The 20,606-nt window shown below is 33.6% G+C and overlaps 2 protein-coding genes across 3 annotated transcripts; both read left to right on the top strand.

The window, feature by feature from the left end:
* The first annotated feature begins 1,428 nt into the window (after nucleotides 1-1,428).
* Nucleotides 1,429-7,169, top strand: LOC115995299 (alanine--tRNA ligase). Its single transcript, XM_031119813.1, has 8 exons — nucleotides 1,429-1,636; nucleotides 1,731-1,880; nucleotides 3,190-3,302; nucleotides 3,803-3,895; nucleotides 4,301-4,403; nucleotides 4,481-4,555; nucleotides 5,210-5,305; nucleotides 6,866-7,169. The coding sequence occupies exons 1-8, from the start codon at nucleotides 1,553-1,555 to the stop codon at nucleotides 6,923-6,925; spliced, it is 774 nt and encodes a 257-aa protein (XP_030975673.1). The 5' UTR covers nucleotides 1,429-1,552; the 3' UTR covers nucleotides 6,926-7,169.
* Nucleotides 7,170-12,612: 5,443 nt separating this feature from the next.
* On the top strand, nucleotides 12,613-19,296 carry LOC115994977 (probable protein phosphatase 2C 40). 2 transcript variants are annotated; one of them, XM_031119353.1, is made up of 4 exons: nucleotides 12,613-12,954; nucleotides 15,890-17,085; nucleotides 17,878-18,142; nucleotides 18,831-19,296. In XM_031119353.1, the coding sequence occupies exons 2-4, from the start codon at nucleotides 15,901-15,903 to the stop codon at nucleotides 18,956-18,958; spliced, it is 1,578 nt and encodes a 525-aa protein (XP_030975213.1). In that variant the 5' UTR covers nucleotides 12,613-12,954; nucleotides 15,890-15,900; the 3' UTR covers nucleotides 18,959-19,296. The 2 variants fall into 2 exon arrangements, with proteins under 2 accessions (XP_030975213.1, XP_030975212.1); XM_031119352.1 differs by lacking the exon at nucleotides 12,613-12,954 and adding an exon at nucleotides 12,989-13,268 and having other exon boundaries at nucleotides 15,892-17,085.
* The last annotated feature ends 1,310 nt before the right edge of the window (nucleotides 19,297-20,606 follow it).

The raw sequence follows: 20,606 nt of genomic DNA, 5'->3' as shown, positions 1-20,606 counted from the left end.
TACTTTTATTTAAAGAATTATGAGGTATTAATTTCATCCACTATTCATATTAGAACAATCCTACATTCACAAAAAAATTTAGTTAAGTTGATAAATTTTTACTTATTCTACTTACATTATGTGGGGGTCATTCGATCAATAGGCCCATTAAGGTCAGGATCGTTGGGCCTGTGACCCATTCGAAGATGCATATCCGTCCGAGGAGGCTAAGTCAGGTCATAAGGCAATTACTAAGGGGGGTGGTAGTCAATATCACGAGGGTAGAGTTCTGTATTCGTCCGAGGACGCCATACTCCTCGGCAGTATGCGTCCGAGGACGATCAGGACACGGTCTTGTTGCAACCGGACCTTAGAATTACGTCACCACTGAAGATAGGATAACAGACCAAGGGTAAAAGGGAAAAGACCAACAAATATCTATAACTACAACTGCCTCCGCATTAATGACCTCTCAACCAACTTTCTGGCCGCATTAATGTGGAGGTGATACCTGAACAGTAAGGAGACAGCTTTACAGTTGCCCATAGGAAGTTCCAGGAGGTGCTAGATGGGACAGAAAGAAATCCTCCGAACCCAACCTACACGTGTGTGGTGAGGATGGAACACAAAGGGTAGTATATAAACTGAAAGAAGAACATGCAAGGGAGGATCGGGAAAAAATAGAGAGAAAGAAAACAGAGACAAAAGAAGAAGAACAAAAAGAGAAAAAGAACTGTATCGATTACCAAAGAAAACGATCATTGTGCCAGCTCTAGGCCTTCAATATACGTGAGGGTGAATCTTTTTATTATACAAAAGTTAACCTAGTTCTTTACACCCACGCTCTACAAATCATATTGTTTGGGCCTATTTACGTGCGAACCCAGTATCTTTCACAAAAAACAATTTGCAGGTGTGAATTTTTTTTTTTTTGCTAAATAAAAAAAGGGGTCCAATGTGGGCTCATCGATCCCACGCCACGTAACGGTAATGAGTAATACCACGTGTACCACACGAGCCTTACTAGGGCTATCGTTACTCCTCTTTAAGTGTAGAACGGGAACTCTTACTATCAAGCCACACCATGTGTAGGAGGTGTGAAATATTTCGTCTTTAAACTTTCTCATTCGCAAGAATAATGCTATCATAACATTTTCAATTTTTCACAACAAATTTAACGTGATTATTGTTAAAGGTTCTAATCTGGGTTTAGGGAAATCTCAAAAATCAAAATAAATTATTTGTTGTGAAAATGTTGTGAAAACTTCACTGCACATAGCATTTCTCCCAGGTCTGTCATTGAAATTATAACTTAACCTAGAATTTAATGGGAAATTGCCGTGAAAATGTTTTGTTACTTACCATTTCTCTGTTCATAGTGCGCCTATCACTTTCACTCTTTTCAAATAGTCCGCGAATTTGACCGTTACAAATAATAGCTAGTATATAAGTGGAGGCTTGCCCCTCCAATTCAACAACAAAAAAACACAATTAAGAAACGGCTTCTCAAAACAGTAAACACATAAATTCCTTTATCGAAAGAAAAAGCAGTTTTGAACTCTCAGTCTCAGCCATGGATGTGAGTGCGACGAAGCTGGATTACTTCGACGACATGTCCAAACTTCATTCCAACACCACACTCCTCTCCTTCATCAAGGTCAGTCTTCACTTTTTTTTTTTTTTCCTTCTTAGCTTCCCAAACACAGCCTTATATACAAATTTTCACAATTTAAATAAAATAAAAATTGAAGGGCGAAGAAGATGGTCGAGACGCTTTGATATTAGAGTCAACGATCTTTTACCCACAAGGTGGTGGTCAACCTGCTGACACTGGCTTCATCCAATTTGCCGATTCCGATTGTAAATTCATTGTTCAAGATGTTCGCTCCAAAGACGGAATTGTAAGTTCAAACCTAACAACAACAACAACAAATTCAATCCCTTTTTTTTTTCCCTCAATCATTTAATAATTGTTTTATGATTGCAAAATAAGCTCTTTGTTTAAATTATTTTTATTATTGAAATTTATTCTAAGGTCGATTTTCATCCTTATATTAAAAAAAAAAAATGGTCCTCTTCTTGTTAATAAACCGTTCATAAAAGTTTTTACACCATTTTCAATGAAAAATAAAAAATCAGTAGTAAAAAATTAATTGATTTTTTCTTTTTCCATTAAAGCTTCTTAAAATAGTTCATAAATTAACGTCTTTGAGCATCAGTTAACATTTGCCATTAAAAAATAACAATATTTTCTTTCTTATTTTTTCGGAAAATTGAAAAGTATATGTTGAAAGTAAAGTAATCCTAGTCCTAAGTTCCTAACTTGTAAGTGTAGTGCAAGCCTAGGGTTAGCTACTATTGTTGTAACACCTAGAGGGCGTTTGGATTCAACCTAATCCTACGTCTACGTCTCTCTTTTTTTTTTTGTGCATGAACAGTAATTTTACTGTTCAGAAGACATTTTTACTGTTCATATACCGTTCTGTTACTGTTTACATACTGTTCATAACTGTAGCAAAACTGTTTATAGATTAAAAAATATTAAAAATGGATCCCACGACACTATTTACACATTTAAAAATTATTTTACTACTATGTTTTAAGTTTTCAGTTTTCAATTTCAGCAACAATAAGTTCAATCCAAACGGAAGTTCTATATAGTAAAGATGTAATTGCTCAAGAATTTTATGCAGTTGATGTAGGCTGCCAGGCAGAACTTAATGCTTAGTTGAATTTAGATCTTTTAAGAGTTTTTAAGGTAACTCCATTGTAAAGTTCTTAAAATCCAATTCATGCATTTTGAAATGAGTGGATTAGATTTTATCACATCATAAACAATTTAAAGAAACATTGATTATCGTCTTTCTTGGCGTCTAGTGAAATTATTGATAAGGTGGTAAAATCTAATCCTCCCGATTCAAAATGAATAGATAGGATATTATGGACTTTGTAACCGTGTCAATATTTTTCAACTATTAAATTTATTTGAGGTCACTTTTTTAACATGTTAACGTGCCACATTAGCATTTTGTTTTATTTCCTTAATAGAATGGAACATAAGAACAAATTTGATACTTTTCATTGAGTTTTTTTCAAGAATGAACTTAAGACCATTAAAATCAAATCTTGGGCTATCTCAGGGACGATGAAATGTTTAAGCCTTTTTTAAATGAATTAATTTTGATTTGTTCTGTAATTGAAATTTAATAGGTTTTTCATTACGGGTTCGTTGAGAATCCTGACGGGGAATTGGAGTCAAAGCTTGAAAAAGGGAAGGAAGCTTTATTATATGTGGATGAGTCAAGGCGTAAGCTAAATTCCAGGTATTATAAAACATTCAAAAAAATGGGATTAAGTGGAATATAAATTTGAATTAATTGTATTATTGTTGATTCTACTTAAGGATTATATAATATGTCAGATAATTGTCACTTTTTTTTTTTTTAACATTATGAAGCTTTTTGTTTTACTAATTTCAAAATGCTAGATATCGAGACAATCATGTTGGTATATCTGAGAAGATGTTTTTGATAGTTCGTTATATCTCTATGAGATTATTTATGATACTATTTGCTAGGTGCATTAAGTAATTTAGGATTGAAAAATGACTTGAATTTTGACCTACAGTTATCATTGGATCTTACTGAAAAGTCTGTCTATACATAACTGTAATGTTTTGATCTTTGTATTTTCAGAAACGTGGTATTTATTGAAACAAACTTGAATGTTTGGTCATTTATATGTCACTATTAGATTTTCAGAGAGAAAAAAAAAAAATCATACCCTTTCTGATCTTTAAGCTTTTTGTCTCTATCTTGTGCAGGTTACACTCAGCTGGGCATTTGATTGACGCATGCTTGCAAAAAGTGGGATTGGGTCATATAGAGCCAACCAAAGGATACCATTTCCCTGATGGGTATGGTTTTGACCTGTATTTTTTGTATATATTCCATGTTTCCAATGAAAACAGACTTAGATCAAAAAACAAGTTTCCCATGACAAGAACTAATCATGTTAAAAGCTTCAAAGGACATTAGATATGTGTTTTTTTTTTTTTTAATAAATATTTTTATCTGATGCTTCCACTGACTAATAGTTTTGAGACTACGTTGTCAAAAGTACTTGGACATATGTCCAAATACTTTGTCGTTCAGTTAGTGAAAACACTGTAGGAGGGAATAACCAAGCAAACTTAAGCTCGACTAGCTATGTGTACCTACCATTTATTTTCTATATTAACATAGTTGTGTTGTAAAGATGTTGTCTTTGTTTCAGAATAATTTTCCTTGGAATTAGCATTTAATGTTGCACTTTTTGCCAGGCCTTTTGTTGAGTATAAAGGTACAGTTCCACAAAATGAGATGCAAGGTAAACAAAAGGATATAGAGCTGGAAGCTAATGCATTAATATCTGAAGGAGGGAAAGTAAGTTTTTTTATTTGTAAATTTACTTGCCTTGTATAGCATTTAATTTCTGAAATTCTTTTATCACATTGATTTAGGTTTCTGTCGCTATACTACCATATGAAGAAGCTTCTGAGCAATGTGGAGGATCCCTTCCAGATTATATTCCCAAGGTCAGGCTGTGAAAAATCAATATGCAAACAATTAGTTTTCCAATTCTGCTTTTCTTTGCTGAGTATACTGTATAAGTTGCCCTATGTCCTATGTCAATGCCTTTGGTTTTGGAAGAAATATGACTTTTGGGGGCTATGAATATGGTTTGTCGAATTTTTCTTTTGAGGTCAATGTGAGGATGTTGTAAGAGAGAAAAAGAGATCACTGCAATCACTATCAGTACCCTATAAAGAATGTGGTGGATTAGTACATTTACTTAATTTATTTCTCTGCACATATTTTTCTGGGGTTCTATCCACATGGGGGACAAGCATGCATAACTATATGCCTGTTGTCCATATGATGGTTTTTTGCTTTTGCTAGATGGTCAATTAGCTCTATAGTTTTGTACATACAAATATCATGTCTGACTTCAATTTAGTTACAGTAGGTTGTAAGATCTCTAGTACAGAGTGCATCCCTGATGTGTCTGCGTGTTAGCATTAAAAGTGGCTAGGCCATACACATTTTCTTGAAGAAAACCATGTCATCTAATCTCAGATTCTCAGGCCTTATATTAGGCTGGTTTTCTTCATGAGGTCATAGAGGTTGTTTCACTTTACTGTTACAATTTCTTAAATAGTAAGTGCAGCTTATTTTTGCATCTCTTGCAGGGCAGCACACCTCGTATTGTGAAGTTAGGAAACAGTCCTGGTGGCCCCTGTGGTGGGACTCATGTTTCTGATATTTCTGAAATCGGGATTTTAAAGGTACTGAATCAATTTGTCGTGGGACTCATCTCTTCCTTTCATGTTCACTTTTTCTGATGATGTCTTATCGGATATTTCTATAGCTGTGATCATAAACTATTCCAAACATGCCATGCTATAAAAGAGAATGTGATATAGTGAATTTACTAGCTGTGATCATAACCTATTCCAAACATGTCATGCTATAAAAGAGAATGTGATATAGTGAATTTACCCTTATTTAGACACTGTTCAAGATCAGCAATAACATATTAGAAGCACAGGGGTTCATCTGCCTAGTTGATGGCTTCAGTTTTGCATTTTTAATTTTGTTATGTTTGATAATTCCACCTTTGAGTTCATGGACTTTCCTGCTGTTGTAGCATTCAGATCATTTTACTAATCAAATAATTGCATGAATTTGTTGTGATCTGAGATTTAGTTTTGCCTATGTAAATACTTAAGCATCATTATCCCATAAGACACAAGGTGCTGACCTAGGATGCACAGATACTCCACTTTTGCTTATGTACCCGTATCTGATACATATTGTACCGATATCATACCAAATACCTCTAAGATACGTAATATGTCTAGGACGTGCCTGTGATACAGCTTGGATACTGTTGTAACTAGTAACCCAACCCCCAATAATGTGAGATAGCCCAAACTTGTAAGAATTTTTATTATATTTTTTATATATTGGTTTCAATGTTGAACAGAAAACTTATCTATTTATATTTTTTATATACTCTTTTGGATCTTGGTTTGTATTATAGACATCATTTAGTGGCCATTGATTCACTTTATTATCCATTATTGCTCTTAAATTGATATATACTTAACAATATATGTAACATAAATGCTTAACTATATATAAAAAATATAAATAAAATATATTTAATAAGTAATTAATACATGTATCCCCAACATATCGTACCAGTACCTGTGCATCTTAGGTGCTGACACAATGGTCTCCAATTCTACACTACTACTAGTCTACTAATACATTTGGTTAGGCATCCCATGTGGATATTAGATGTTCAAATTGTAAAAAATTAAGATTTTGGATGTTTGTAACTTGACTCTTATCATCTTAGCAACTGTAATGGAATTCATTAGCCAAATATAAAATAATTGCTTTCTTATTCTGTCACTAAGAAAAATTTGTTCACTAGTTGCTCATGCCTTGCATGTAATGCGATGTCTGAGATATGGATCAGTGAGCAAATTTTGCTCAATATTAATACGTAAACCTTGCTAATGGATAATCATCTTCGAGTGCCAGAATTGGGATGTCCATTGCATCCATTGATGTACTTGGCAAACTTCCAGTTCCTGCAATTACCTGATCCAATAACTTGACTGAGCAAGTGGGTGTCTGTATTTATAAGGATTTTGTTCACTTTAATCAAGCATTCTCTTTGTAGTATTGCAGAGCTTATAAAATGATTGACATGTATTCAAGTCATTTTCCCAAACATGGATGAATAAACCATGTTTATTGAGGTCTTATTTGTCTGGTTACACCATGTTCTATTAATATGCTTTCACTGACTTTATACATTATTTATTTTCCAGGTTTCTCAAATTCGGTCAAAGAAGGGAATGACAAAAGTATTTTACAATGTTGGGTCCTAATTTATGGTGACCATACAAAGTTCTGCAACTTATGGTAAAGAAATACTATACAGAACTTCATTCTTGATGCCTACATTAGTTAGCTGATTAGATGTGATTATGTGACATCAATATCAGATGAAATATATGGTCAGCCCCATTTATGTACTTTCTTGGAGACCAAGGGGATCTCAATGTTTGCAAATCTGAACAAATGCTTTGTAATGACTAAGAAATTGATACATAAACTTCCACTTCTAGTTCATACTCTCTCTCTCTCTCTCTCTCTCTCTCTCTCTCTCATAATCATTATATATATATATATATATTATCTCAGATAAATAAGGTAGCCATCATTTTGGTGATATGGTTGTTAAGATTGTCCTTCCTTCTATATCTATTTTTGATGGCCCTTTTCTTTTGGAGCACAGATTGAGTTCATGATGCAGTTGCATTTGATTCAGGTTTCAGATTCAATTTGCATTTTAAAATTTGCAAATTGACAAACAAGTATGGTGTTTAAACTAATCTTCTTTAGCATCTTTGTCTTCTGACAGTTCTTTAATCCTTTGTGGGGATAGGCTTGGTACTTGATCTTAGCCAACCAAGGCTGCTGTAATTTTCCAATGCCAGTTATTGGCTGTAAATATATTGGCACCTGTAAAACGTGAATCATCCATGCGACTCTGCCTGTACATACTAGATTAAGAAAAGCGTTTTCCTTCTGATGCGCACCAATTACAAAATCTTAGTAGATAGGGACAAATTTCTGGTTGATGTTCAAAGGAGATATGGATTCTATCTTCTTAGCATTAGATAATAGCAATTGCACAGTATGATGAATGTTTGCCTTAGAAGAAAATGTTGGAACACTGCCCTCTGTGGTTTGCTAGTTTTTGCCTCCTTTTTTTTCATCCTTAGGCTCAAGCAAACTTCATTACTTTCCTCATAAGAGACTCGTAGACAGGTGAATTGGTTAGTTGGTTGCTTGGGTATATTTTTCCCAGACTTGAGCATAAAAGGGCTTGGAAAGAATCTCTCAAGGCTGATAAAGAGCATGGAAGTTGTTTTCCCCCTCCTTCAGGTTGGGTTAAGTTCAACTTTGATGCAGTTGTTCAGTAAGATGAAAGTCATATTAGCAGTGATTTGTTGTGTGCGCGCGCACGCCTGCTAGAGTTGAAAAGGTCATTGTTAAAGGCGACTCACTCACTGTGGTAGATTCCTTGAAGAATTTGGATTACCCTTTCTCATGGTCTATCAATTCCATGAGTCGACACAATTTGTTTCACCTTATTGTTTTGATAGTAGACTTGTGTTTAGAGATTGTAATTTTGTGACCCTTAGTCCGTTCGGTTGGAGAGCTGAAAAAGTGGGAAAATAGAAAATTATGGAATGATAAAAAAAAGTGAGAGGGATAGAAAAGATTTTAATTTCCCTCATTTTTGTTTGTTTGGGAGTGAAAGAATAGAGGAATGGAAAAAGTGAGTTTGTATAAATTTACTCATATACCCTTTTTAAAAATTATGTCCAATTAAAACAAAAAAGTGACAAACAAAACCCCACACACACACACAAAAAAAAAAAAAAAAAAAAAAAAAAAAAAAAAAGCAATCACCCAAATTTATTAAAAAAAATAAAAATCATGTCTAGAAAAAAAATCACATCTAGTTAAAATAAATAAAACAAAGCAATACAAAACAAAGCACTATTACGCCCATGGTCCCCAAGAAATCAAAAGAAAAAAGAAAAAAAAAAGAAGAAAAGTAAGAAGCAACGTCACATAAAAAATAAAAAATAAAATAAAAAAAAGAGTCAACGCTGCCAAGGAAAGCAAAAGTTAAAAAATAAAATAAAATAAAAATGAGATAGAATCCATGTGCAAGTGCATAAGCATTTTTGCCAATCAAGCAAATTAGATTCTCCACCTTAATTTTCTCCAGCTTTTTTTCACCTCCCTTCCCAACCAAACATCTATTAAAATTTATTTCTCCCCACTTTTCTCTCTTAAATTATCCGTCCTCCCTAAAATTCTTCCAAACAAACGTAGGGTTAATCTTGCTAAAACGGACTTATAGTTGTAATTGGGTTGAGCCCAATTAGGGGATGATAGAGCTGGGCTAGTCCCTCCCTCTTTTTGTTTTAACAATATGACAATTTAGCACCAAAAACTAACATAAAAATGGCTATAAACATCCACATACAAAGTACAAACCCACTTGAGGCTGCAAGCCCAGACAAATAGAATTGTTGCCTGTGGCTGATAATTGGAAAACGTGGTGATCAGTGATGAGCTTGTTTTGGAATTGGAATTAGTCTGTCTAAACTCTCAAACCCAAAAAATGAAAAGAAAAAAAAATGTCTTTGTCATTGAACAAATGATGACAACCATGAATTTTAGGGTTGGTCAGAACATGAAGGCTAAGGTTAGGAGACAAGTTGCATCCAAATGTACAAGAAGGCATGCCAATGTGGTCCACATATATATTGCATGGAAGATATAGTTTGCGGCTCCATTCTTTTTTGGCGTTTTGGTCCTCTGTCCCCATAGTATCTGATTGTTGTACAATTCAACATGAAGAAATCCTAAAAAAAGAGGACAATGCAAGTTTGCAACTCAATTTACAAAGTTGAATGTAATTGCTATATAAAATTATTGAAAACCCAACTCATTAGTTTTTTAATATATTAGGCAAGGGCTTTCTATTTCACTCAAAACCAATTTACTCCAAACTATGTTTTGAAGATATTGGGGCTGAAATAAAAATAAAATAAGATTTGTATACAAGTTATCCAAAGAGTGATGGGTTATTTAATTAGGGGGATTGACAAACACCACTCAAATTCAGATTGTATGAGGAAAGAAATCTAGTAAAACAAACTTAAAATCAAGTTGTCATTGTTGTGACTAGTTCACATTTCAATCACCATAATAGACTATGTTAGCACTTAGCAAATTTGGTGCTTTTGCTTATGAGGTAAAAAATGCTAAAATCCAAAAACTTGCATTAGATCTCAACCATCCATATTTCCTTTGAAAACATTTAGCAAATTTGGAAACTCAATAATTGGGACAACTATACTATAAAATGTATGATTAAATTTGAATCTGAGTTGGTTATTACCATGCATTTAAAAAAATGATTGGTAACACAACACAACACTAGTACCATATTCTCCAATATACAAAATCATGCTCCTCATTCTTTAAAAAATCTGAACTGCTCATTATTTTATCTAGTTGTCAAATAATGGAAAATCATATTCTTGGTAAAAATCATCGTCGAAATAACCTAATGCCCCCTACCTATCAAACTTTCTTATAAAAGTCTCAAGGAAAAACGTGTATATGGCAATGCTTATTGCCTAATTAGCTAGGAATCTTCTTTCCTTAGAATAATAAGGTGTTCCATTTTATGCTCCGCTAATCTCCTGCCACTTTTTTTTTCCTCTTATAAAGTATCCAAAGTTTATAAAGTAAATAAAAAAAATAAAAAATAAAAAAATCTAACATGACCATATATGAAACATTGGTCCGTACTAGTAGGCCTTCACTTAAAAGTCCAAAGACTTCAAACCCAACCACAAAAGGAGAATCTTCTTTTATAAGATAGATAGACAAATAAGCAAATAATAACAACCCCGAATAAAAATATAAAAATATATGTTCTGCTCTAGTGTTCTGTTTTTATTATTATTATTATTATTATTATATATAAAACCCCAAACACCCTCCCCAATTTTCTTCCATCTTTCCCATCCATGACATAGCCACCATTGTTCGTTGACTAAGAAATATATATATATATATATATATATATATTTCTACACTCGCACCACCATTGGTATATATCTCTCTCGCACTTTGTTTAGTTACTGTTAAGTGGTTTACTGCTTTTGTTGTCTTTCTTTTGACATTTGAGAAACTGTGTGCTGTATAAACTTATTGCTCTACTTCAACAATTTAAGTTCCTTGACTTCTAAACGTGTGGCTATCTATTGATTTCATTAAAAAAATAAAAATAAAATTTGTGGCTGTCAAGTTTGAAGTCTTACCGTGTTTTTTTTTTTAACTTCAGACTATGTACTAACTGAATGCAAGGAACTTGCTAATATGATAGCAAGACAAACTCCAAATTTTGTGTTGTAAGCTCTGTCTAGTATCAAAAAAAAAGTTTAAAGTTTTACCGTATTTTTTTTTTTGAAAGTTTTACCGTGTTGTTGAGAGAAAGAATGTTATATATAATCTAATATAGTATATAATAGGCGATAATATATATGTATATATAAAATAGTTAATGTATTTATACAAGGGTATGACTTTTGAGATAAATACAAACAATTACTTAATAATAATTTGATTGTGCACACTTTTTTTTTCTTTTTAAATTAGCTATATACATGAAAACCATTCACAATTTGTGCATATTCTTTATAAAAACAAATGTTCAAGTTCCAAAAGCTATTGTCAATCATCTTTTCAAAATGCTAAAAATGTATTTGTTGAACCCCTTGAAAGCCCAATGTTTGGCTTTACATCAAGTTTGTTTCAGTAAATAGCAGATTTAGCAATAGTGTTTATTGAATTATTGATGGTGTATGATTTGTTAAATAAATTAGAGCAAAAAGTGGATTTGTGTAGTGAGGCTGTTTTTTTTTTTTTTTTTTTTTTTTTTTTTTGCAAAATTGAATTTGAATTTTGGCCTTGAGCCAAGTAAACATACAAAGGTTGCAATCCTCTTTGCAAATAGTTTCCCTATTGTCTTTAATGTTGCTTTAGTTTCCAACGTTACACAATCTTTTTCTTTTTCAATCTTTTTTTCTTTTAAATTCTTGGTGGGCAAATCAGTCTCTCAATAATTCTTTTAGCCTTTTTTTTTTTTAACGTGAGGTTGGTTAATTATAATTTTATTTAACTATCTCGTGCATCGCACATGTTAGTGATTAGTTTTTAAAAAAAAAAAACTAATGTGTAGATGCAATATTTTAAGTTTTCAATTAAATTCAGACACTTAAGTCTTTTCAAAAAAATTCAGACACTTAAGTGAATTGAATTTAATTATAATAAGACACAACAATAATTTTTGTATTTTATTGATTAATATAATTATGTATTTGAATTTAATTAAATAACTCAGTCTACACGGCTACATCTAACATCTTATATCTAAGTTTTATCAATAACATTTACCTTCTTTTTCCTTTTTTTTTTTTTTTTTTTCTTGAGAAGAACCTTCTTTTTCCTAATATAGTAAAAGTTGATTTTTTTTTTTTTTTTTTTTCTGTTGAGGAAAAGTAAAAGTTAAAATTATATGCTTATATTGGCATAGTAAACACTTAAAAACCGAGCCTTTCACAGAGAATTTTACCGATAACATGTACTTTTTTTTCCTAATATAGTAAAAGTTGAAAAAAAAAATTGGAAAAGTAAAAGTTAAAATTATATGCTTATATTGGCATAGTAAACACTCCAAAACCGAGCCTTTAGCAGAGATTTAAGTTGAACACAAGTACTATAAAACATAAGATAGTCTTAAGAGTTCAAATTCAAAAAGGAACTCGAAAAACACACGGAACACAAGAATAAGTGAATAACCGCAATACCGGTAACAGTGAATCTCGAAAAAACAAAAGCTGTAAAACGCCAGCCAAGGAAAAATAAAATTCCTCTAAATTTAGCATAGACTCATTCCTTCATTCATTCCCTACCATCCAATCCTTTCAAAAAAAAGAAAAAAAAAAGCACCACTTTTTACGTACCACCCAGATACAGATTCTCCATTACAATCCTCTCCTTTCTCTTTCTATCTCTATCTCTTTTAGATCTGCTCCAGGTTTTTTTCTTTTTTCTTTTCTTTTTTTTTTGTTGCTTTTTAGCTTTGCACAGTCACAGCCCACACACCCTCTTTTACCACACTTGGTCGCTTTTGACCTCTTTTATATAAATATATACACACACACACACACACAGCTGTTAAGTGCGTGTAGTTTGCATTCTGGGCTTGCCTCTTATCTCTCTGTGGGCACTTGGTGCCTTCGTTCAGATCAAAAAAGGTGAGTTGGGTTTTGATTTTCATGTCTATTTGTTCTGTTTTTGTATGATATTTCATGAGTTTGGTCTCTCTCTTTTTTTGGTGATTGATTTTTTCATGGTATGTTGGTGGTTGCTTCTTGGTGTATCTTAAGTCTTTTTTTCATTTCTTTTTTGGATTCAATTGTTGGTTCTTTCTTGGTATGTTGGTTGTTCATATGGGTGTTTATATTTTGTTTTGATATAGTCAGCTGGATGAGTAAAACGTTGGCAAGTCAATGTTTTGATGTAGTGGTCAGATTTTGAGGGCATTTTACATGTGGGGATTGCTTCTTGGTATGTCTAAGTTTATATTTGGATTGAATTGTTGATTTTTTTTAATGGTAGTTGGTGATTGCTTTTGCTTCTTGGTATGTCTAAGTTTATATTTGGATTGAATTGTTGATTTTTTTTCATGGTAGTTGGTGATTGCTTCTTGGTACGTCTTAAATCTTTTTTTTTGGATTCAATTGTTGGTTCTTTCATAGTATATTGGTGGTTCATATGGGTGTTTATATTTTGTTTGGATATAGTCAGCTAGATGAGTAAAACGTTGCCAAGTCAATGTTTTGATGTAGTGGTTCAGATTTTGAAGGCAAGTTTCATGTGGGGATTGCTTCTTTGTATGTCTTAAGTTTATTTTTGGTATGTTGATTTTTTTCATGGTATGTTGGTGATTGCTTCTTGGTACGTCTTAAGTCTTTTTTTTTTGGATTCAATTGTTGGTTCTTTCATGGTATATTGGTGGTTCATTTGGGTGTTTATATTTTGTTTGGATATAGTCAGCTAGATGAGTAAAACGTTGCCAAGTCAATGTTTTGATGTAGTGGTTCAGATTTTGAAGGCAATTTACATGTGGGGATTGCTTCTTTGTATGTCTAGTTTATTTTTGGATTGAATTGTTGATTCTTTCATGGTATGTTGGTGGTTCATATGGGTGTTTATATTTTGTTGGAATTTATCAGCTAGATGAATAAAATGTTGCCAAGTCAACTTTTTGATGTTGTGGTTCAGATTTTGAAGGCAAACCCATATGGGGATTGCTTCTTGTTATGTTGGTGGTTCATATGGGTGTTTATATTTTGTTTGGAAATAGTCAGCTAGATGCGTAAAATGTTGCCAAGTCAATGTTTTGATGTATTGTGCTGATATTGAAAGCAAACCCATATAGGAATTGCTTCTTGGTATGTCTAAGTTCTTATTTATTCTTCGTTTTCAATTTTGTGTCCAAATCTCTTTAATTAGCTCATTTGAATCTCTCTCTTTCTCTTGTGGTGCCTATGGATTTAGTGTGTTAGTACTTAGTATTCATACTGAACTTTGAGATTTGTATTTGTGTGTTTTAGGGGGAGTAAGAGAGAGGTCCTGTAATAGATTCTTTAGTATAAACACACATAAATAGAAGTTTCGTATATTTTCTCTGTCTCACTTTTTCTTTTCTAGCCAAGAGGTGCTTTTTTCAGTTTCATTTTGCTTGAATTGTAAGCAAGTAGCCCCCAGACACATATAACAGAAATATGATTACATGTTTGAATATGAATTACATTCACAGATGGGATTAATACAGATTAAAACATAAGGTCTGTCTATAACTGGTCTTGGATTTTACCCAAGCCTTCTTTTTTGTTCCAATATTGTAATAGAGGAATTCTACAACCATGCACTAAAACTTAAATGGGAGATTCATAATCTAATACAAATATTAGAAACTTGTGCAATGTCTGCATCCAGGGGCTCATGGTTGGTTACTTCTACTTGTATAAATTCATCAGGTTTCTTCTCAAACCTGAATGTAAAGACCTTTGATCTTGATTTTGTGACTCTACTATTTGATTGCAATATTCAAGGTTCAGCTAATCTATCACTTGCAAATCTTATAATGATATGAGAAAGAACGTATCTATGAACGTTTGAGAATCTTTACTTACAAGTCCAAATCACAGCAATTCCACAATTTTAAAATTTTCTTTAAAGCACATTAATATTCATAAGAATCTTCATTTGTGTGTATCAAATTTCAGTGACATAATTACCTAGAAGCCAAATTTCCTGATGTAAGCTTTCTTCCATGTATACACTAAGTTTTAGTACCAGTTTGTATGATGAATTTTCATTTCAGCCATCTAAACTGAAATTTTTCCTTGCGTGTTATCTGCACTTTCATTTTCCTTGCCTTCTAAACCTTATTTCTAGCTGTTTGTCTTACCTGAATATCATTTATTTTTATTTTACCATTTATCACTGTGGCCAAAACAAACAAGTCTAGTTTCTAAGAATCCTATTTAAAGTTGGAGAGTTTTGTTTTCTTTGGCCAGGAAAAAGAAAAAAGAATTGGAGATGTTGAATTATACTTCCACATAAAATAAAAGAAAACAAATGCATCTCTCTCTCTCTTTCACACACGCACACACACGAACACGCCAGCATCTTATATATTGGTCTGTCAAAGAGAAATTTGGATTTTTAAGTGCTTTGCTTATTAATTTGTCTTATTTTATTTCTAAGTGTTTATCTGAACAGCAGCACATTCTACATTTCTTATGGTCTTTCTAAAAAGTAAAGAATGTATACTAAGTGTAATTGTCGGGAAGTTCTGCTTGGGTATTTTCCCAAGCAGACAAATGAAGCACTATCATGTAAGGATCCTTTGTAGTGGTAAAGCTCCATTATTTTCCCACCAACTTCTTAGCAACCAACTAAACATTAATGGATTCCTAAGATGTTCGTGATAATCCATTCCCAGTAGATACTATTAAATATTTAATAACAGTTGACAGCCTTAGCTACCTTCAACTGGTTCTTCTTAAATGATAGGTACTCAAGTATGCATGTTATGGTTCTACAGAACTAACTTGTAAAGTAGGTCATTCTATTATTTAGTTTTCTAAAATATTAACAATGCGGTGTTTTACTGTTTCAGCCAAAAATCATGTGGGGAGAAACTATGATTAAACCTGAAGGAGAACTAAAAGTCAGTTTTGGTTATCAATGCAATGGAAACAGAGGTAGCTCTTTTGAGGTTTCCAATGGATATGAAATCCTACCTGAAATCCGAAAGAACAGCAGCTTCTCCTGCTTGTCTGGTGCTGCCTTGAGTGCAAATGCTACACTGGCAAACACAAATATTTGCAAAGGTTTGATAGGAGCAGAAATACTTCCTAGTTTGGACTCCCCTAATTCATTTCGAAAGGTTCCCTCTTCACCAAACCTTTCTAGGTTAGATATATTATCGTCTTCTCTTCAGAGTAGCATGTCAAATTTAAGTTGCAGTCCTTCCCCTCCAAGTGATAATGATTCTTATCTGTTAAAACCTATGAGCGCTCCTTCAAGAAGTGAAGGTTTTCTTAATGCTATGGAAGTACAAGTGGCAGGTGGGGCTGCTGGTGAAGACAGGGTTCAAGCTGTTTGTTCTGAAGAAAATGGGTGGCTTTTTTGTGCAATCTATGATGGCTTTAATGGAAGAGATGCAGCTGATTTTCTGGCTGGGACATTGTATGAGACCATCATGTTATACTTTAAATTACTAGGTTGTGAATCAAAGCAGGATTTCTCAAGAGCCTCTGATAGTTTGTATTTGGATCGGTGTTGCCAATATATTCTAGACGATAGTACTATTTATGAAGAAAAGCTTACATCAAGAATTCATAATAACAAGGATTCATGTTTTGACCATATCAACAAGAATGGCTCATCTGCTAAAGAAGAATTGTCATGTGACTCAATTCAGCATGGAGTACTTGATAGCTTCCAACGTGCTCTTAGTCAGGCTGAGAATGATTTTTTATACATGGTCGAGCAAGAAATGGAGGACCGTCCTGATTTGGTTTCAGTAGGATCTTGTGTTTTAGTTGTGCTTCTTCATGGGAATGATTTGTATACGCTCAATTTAGGTGACAGCAGAGCTGTATTGGCAACATATGGTAAAGGTGATGAAATGAGTGGGAATGAGAGACTGAAAGCTATCCAGCTCACCGATAGTCACACTGTTGACAATGAGGTTGAAAAAACTCAACTTCTGCATGATCATCCTGATGACCCAATGACCATTGTAGCTGGAAAAGTGAAAGGAAAATTGAAGGTCACTCGTGCTTTTGGAGTTGGTTACTTAAAAAAGGTAGGTTTTTGTTTTCTTTTTATTTTTATATTTTATATTTGGTAAACATAGGAATTATTTTATTTGTGCTTGGAAAATCCATCAGGCAACAACGTTGCATCACATCACATCTTAGTCATACAGAGTTCTTTATACGTGAAAGTTACAAGGCAAAGACATGCAAAGGCTGCTTCTTGCCTTCTTGGCAAAGAAAGTGGAAGGACCATCTCATACTATGATAGTCTTGAGCAGCCACCACCGATCTAGGGGATTGCTAGGGGGACCTTTCACCCCCTTCCCCACATTATTATATCCCTAGATCCTTTCCCTCAATAACAGCATTACTGCCTAATGAACCAGAGATCCATTTAAAATTGAGAACCTGAACTCCAAAATCACTTCCTATTACTATAAAAAGGAATATGGAACTTATTGACACAGAGCATTTCCACAAGAGACCCAACCTACTTGTTTCTGGGAGTCTACTGTAGTCTGTTACTCAAGTTATAGACATGGTTAATACATAAAGGGAGAATTCTCTCTGCCATGTCCAAAATGTCTTCTTTATCTGCTATGTTCAAAATTTCTTTCTCTAATTTCATGTGTGATAAAATTGTCTCAATATGAAAAATGCGATTGTTCTCCATCTTGCTCATATACCAATTTAACAAAAAAAATTAGCCTAATGTTTCATCTGAGTGGAAACACCAAAAAGGACAAGAGGTATGCCGTTATATAAATTCATCTGTGCTCACAGGAAATATACTTCTATCCTTCATGAAAAGTTGATTAGTCTGTTTTTTTTCCTTGCAGAAAAAATTGAATGATGCACTGATGGGTATCCTTCGAGTTCGGAACCTTATTAGCCCTCCATATATATCTACTCAACCATCACTGAATGTACATAGAATTTCAAAATCTGATTGCTTTGTTATAGTTGGGAGTGATGGTTTGTTTGACTTCTTCAGCAATGATGAGGCAGTAAAGCTTGTCCATTCTTATATCTTGAGCAACCCTTCTGGTGATCCAGCGAAGTTCTTATTGGAGCAGCTTGTAGAGAGAGCAGCTGACTGTGCAGGTAAACCTTTAATTTATCTTCATGCAAAAACTTAATCTTCATTTCATTTGAATTGTGAACGGTTTATTTGTTGTGAAATTTCCTCTTCTCAGTATATAAGATATCTCTTTCTTGTTAATTAAATTATTCAGAGTTAAATGTTGCAATATTGTACTTTGATTTTACTCATGATTTGTTTCTTTTAGGTGTAATGCATCCTTAGTGGAATTTTTCCTGTTTAGCATTGTACAAATATTTGTAAATTTTCCATACTACGAATTCTTGTAACCTGTAAGTGTATTGAAATAGCAAGTTACCTTCTTTAGAAATTATGTATATCTACTTTTAATGCAACTTACAGTGACAAGATTATGCTCTGAATCAATGAACAATTGTATTTATTTAAGTCGCTTAAAATTAAAGCAACTGAAACCATTGGAATCAGAAAACCTCAGTTATTAATTCTAATTATACCAGGAAGTGAACTAACAACACAATAATAGCAATTCGCTCGAACACAACCCTGCTGCTTTAGAAATAGGTACTTTAGGATAGTCACCAAAAGTAGTTATTGCTACAGAGGATATTTAAAATAGGAATTAAAAGATACATTAATCAGTTTTTGTTGCTCATTTTTCTGTCAGAAGAACCATGTTTCTTGAATATAATCCAGTCTACAAGTTACTAAGCATGAATTTGACTGCTGCAGGTTTCACTTTGGAAGAATTAATGAATATTCCAGCTGGTAGGCGGAGGAAATATCACGATGATGTAACTGTGATTGTGATCATGCTTGGAACAAACCAGCGAACCTCAAAAGCATCAACTTGCATGTGAGTTATGAAATGGCCATCTTCTATCCTGCAATAGCCTGTCCTGTAGTACTCATTGGAAAAAAAAAAAACAAATCTTGCGATAGTATGCCCAGTAATTTCTACATTATAGTTTCCAAATTGTATATAAGATTACAGAAACACTTGTTCTTGAGTGTAGAAAAGTTTGTTATTACTGCATTCTTGTATGGCACTCACAAATTGCACGAGTGTCTTTTGTCTGTATATAAGCAATGTTAGCATTATTTTCCTTTGTACTGGAAATTTTGTATGGTGAGAAACTTGGCAAAGGTGGTTAATAAATTGCATGAATCTAGTTGTTGAAAAAAATTGTCAACAAAATGGCCTAGTGTCCCATGTGGAGCAACAGCTTCCATTAGACAAACTAAAGCTAAATATGCAATCTACCTGCTTTTTTCTGAGAATCTCTTTTTTTCCCCTAATGAATGGTCCTGCAATCTTAATGTGACCTCCCTTTTTACATCAATATAATGCCACTTGTTTCTTCTCTCTTCATCCTTTTTAGCTTATTCGCCCCAAGGCTTGTGAGAATGGAGCTACTGTTTACACAAGCTTATTCTTTTTGTGCTTTTTGCACCTCATTTGAGTGGTTTTCCTTAAGAGTTCAGGTCCACCAGCATATATATGCACTTCTTATCATGGTAGATCGTTGCGAATCTTCTTCTTCTTGAGTCATTGACCAACACAACTATTGGAATTCCTCCAGCCTTTTACATAGCAATCCAAAAAAGATTTTACGTTTGAGAAGAGGGTTGTTTGAAAAACTCTATCTAAAAAAAAAATTATACCTAGAAAAAATACGTATTACCAAATGAGTGTTAATCATCACTTATTCAATTGTCATGTTAATTGTTTTAATTATCTGTGTCGTGATTTAATGCACATAGATAGTCTTATAAATCATCATATATAATGAATTGAAAAAGATTTTCTTAAACCAGTTTGAAAGAGCTGTGTGTGTCATTGTTGGCCCTTCCTTTCAGAGCATTAGCATTGAAAAATGCTAATGCTATATCTAAGCCTTTTTTAGCATTTTATGGCTTAAAATGTGCTGCATCAAAGGATGCTAAACACAACTATTGTAAAAAATTTTACAATAGTGCTACAGTACAATTCTATCTTTAGAATTGTACTGTAGCACAATGGTATAAAAAATATATATATTTTAATCCACCGATTTCTCTCTTCACTCTCTCTTTCTCCGCTCTCTTCACATTCTCTCTGCTTTGCTCTTTCCTCTTCCTCTCTCTTTCTCCGCTCTCTTCACATTCTCTCTGCTCTGCTCTTTCCTCTTCCAAACCCAAACATCATCTGCTCTCTCCGCTCTCTTCACATTCTCTCTGCTCTTTCCTCTTCCAAACCCAAACATCATCTGCTCTCTCCGCTCTCTTCAATCTCTCTGCTCTTTCCTCTTTCAAACCCAAACATCATCATCTCTTTCTCATCTGCTTTGTTTTTTTGGCTGTGACCGGTGCTTAAAGGAAGTGGTGGGTATGGCTGAGGTGAGTTGTGGGTCACGGAGATCGGAGTGGGTCATGGCGTGGGTCACGGAGATCGGAGATCGGAGTGGCTGAAGTGGGTCACGGCGCGGGTCACGGCATGGGTCACGGAGTCGGAGATCGGAGTGAGCT

This window comes from Quercus lobata, chromosome 6 (genome assembly GCF_001633185.2).
Source record: "Quercus lobata isolate SW786 chromosome 6, ValleyOak3.0 Primary Assembly, whole genome shotgun sequence".
NCBI lineage: Eukaryota > Viridiplantae > Streptophyta > Magnoliopsida > Fagales > Fagaceae > Quercus > Quercus lobata.
Note: the sequence above shows the minus strand (reverse complement) of the source record. Positions and strands in the feature narration are given on the sequence as shown.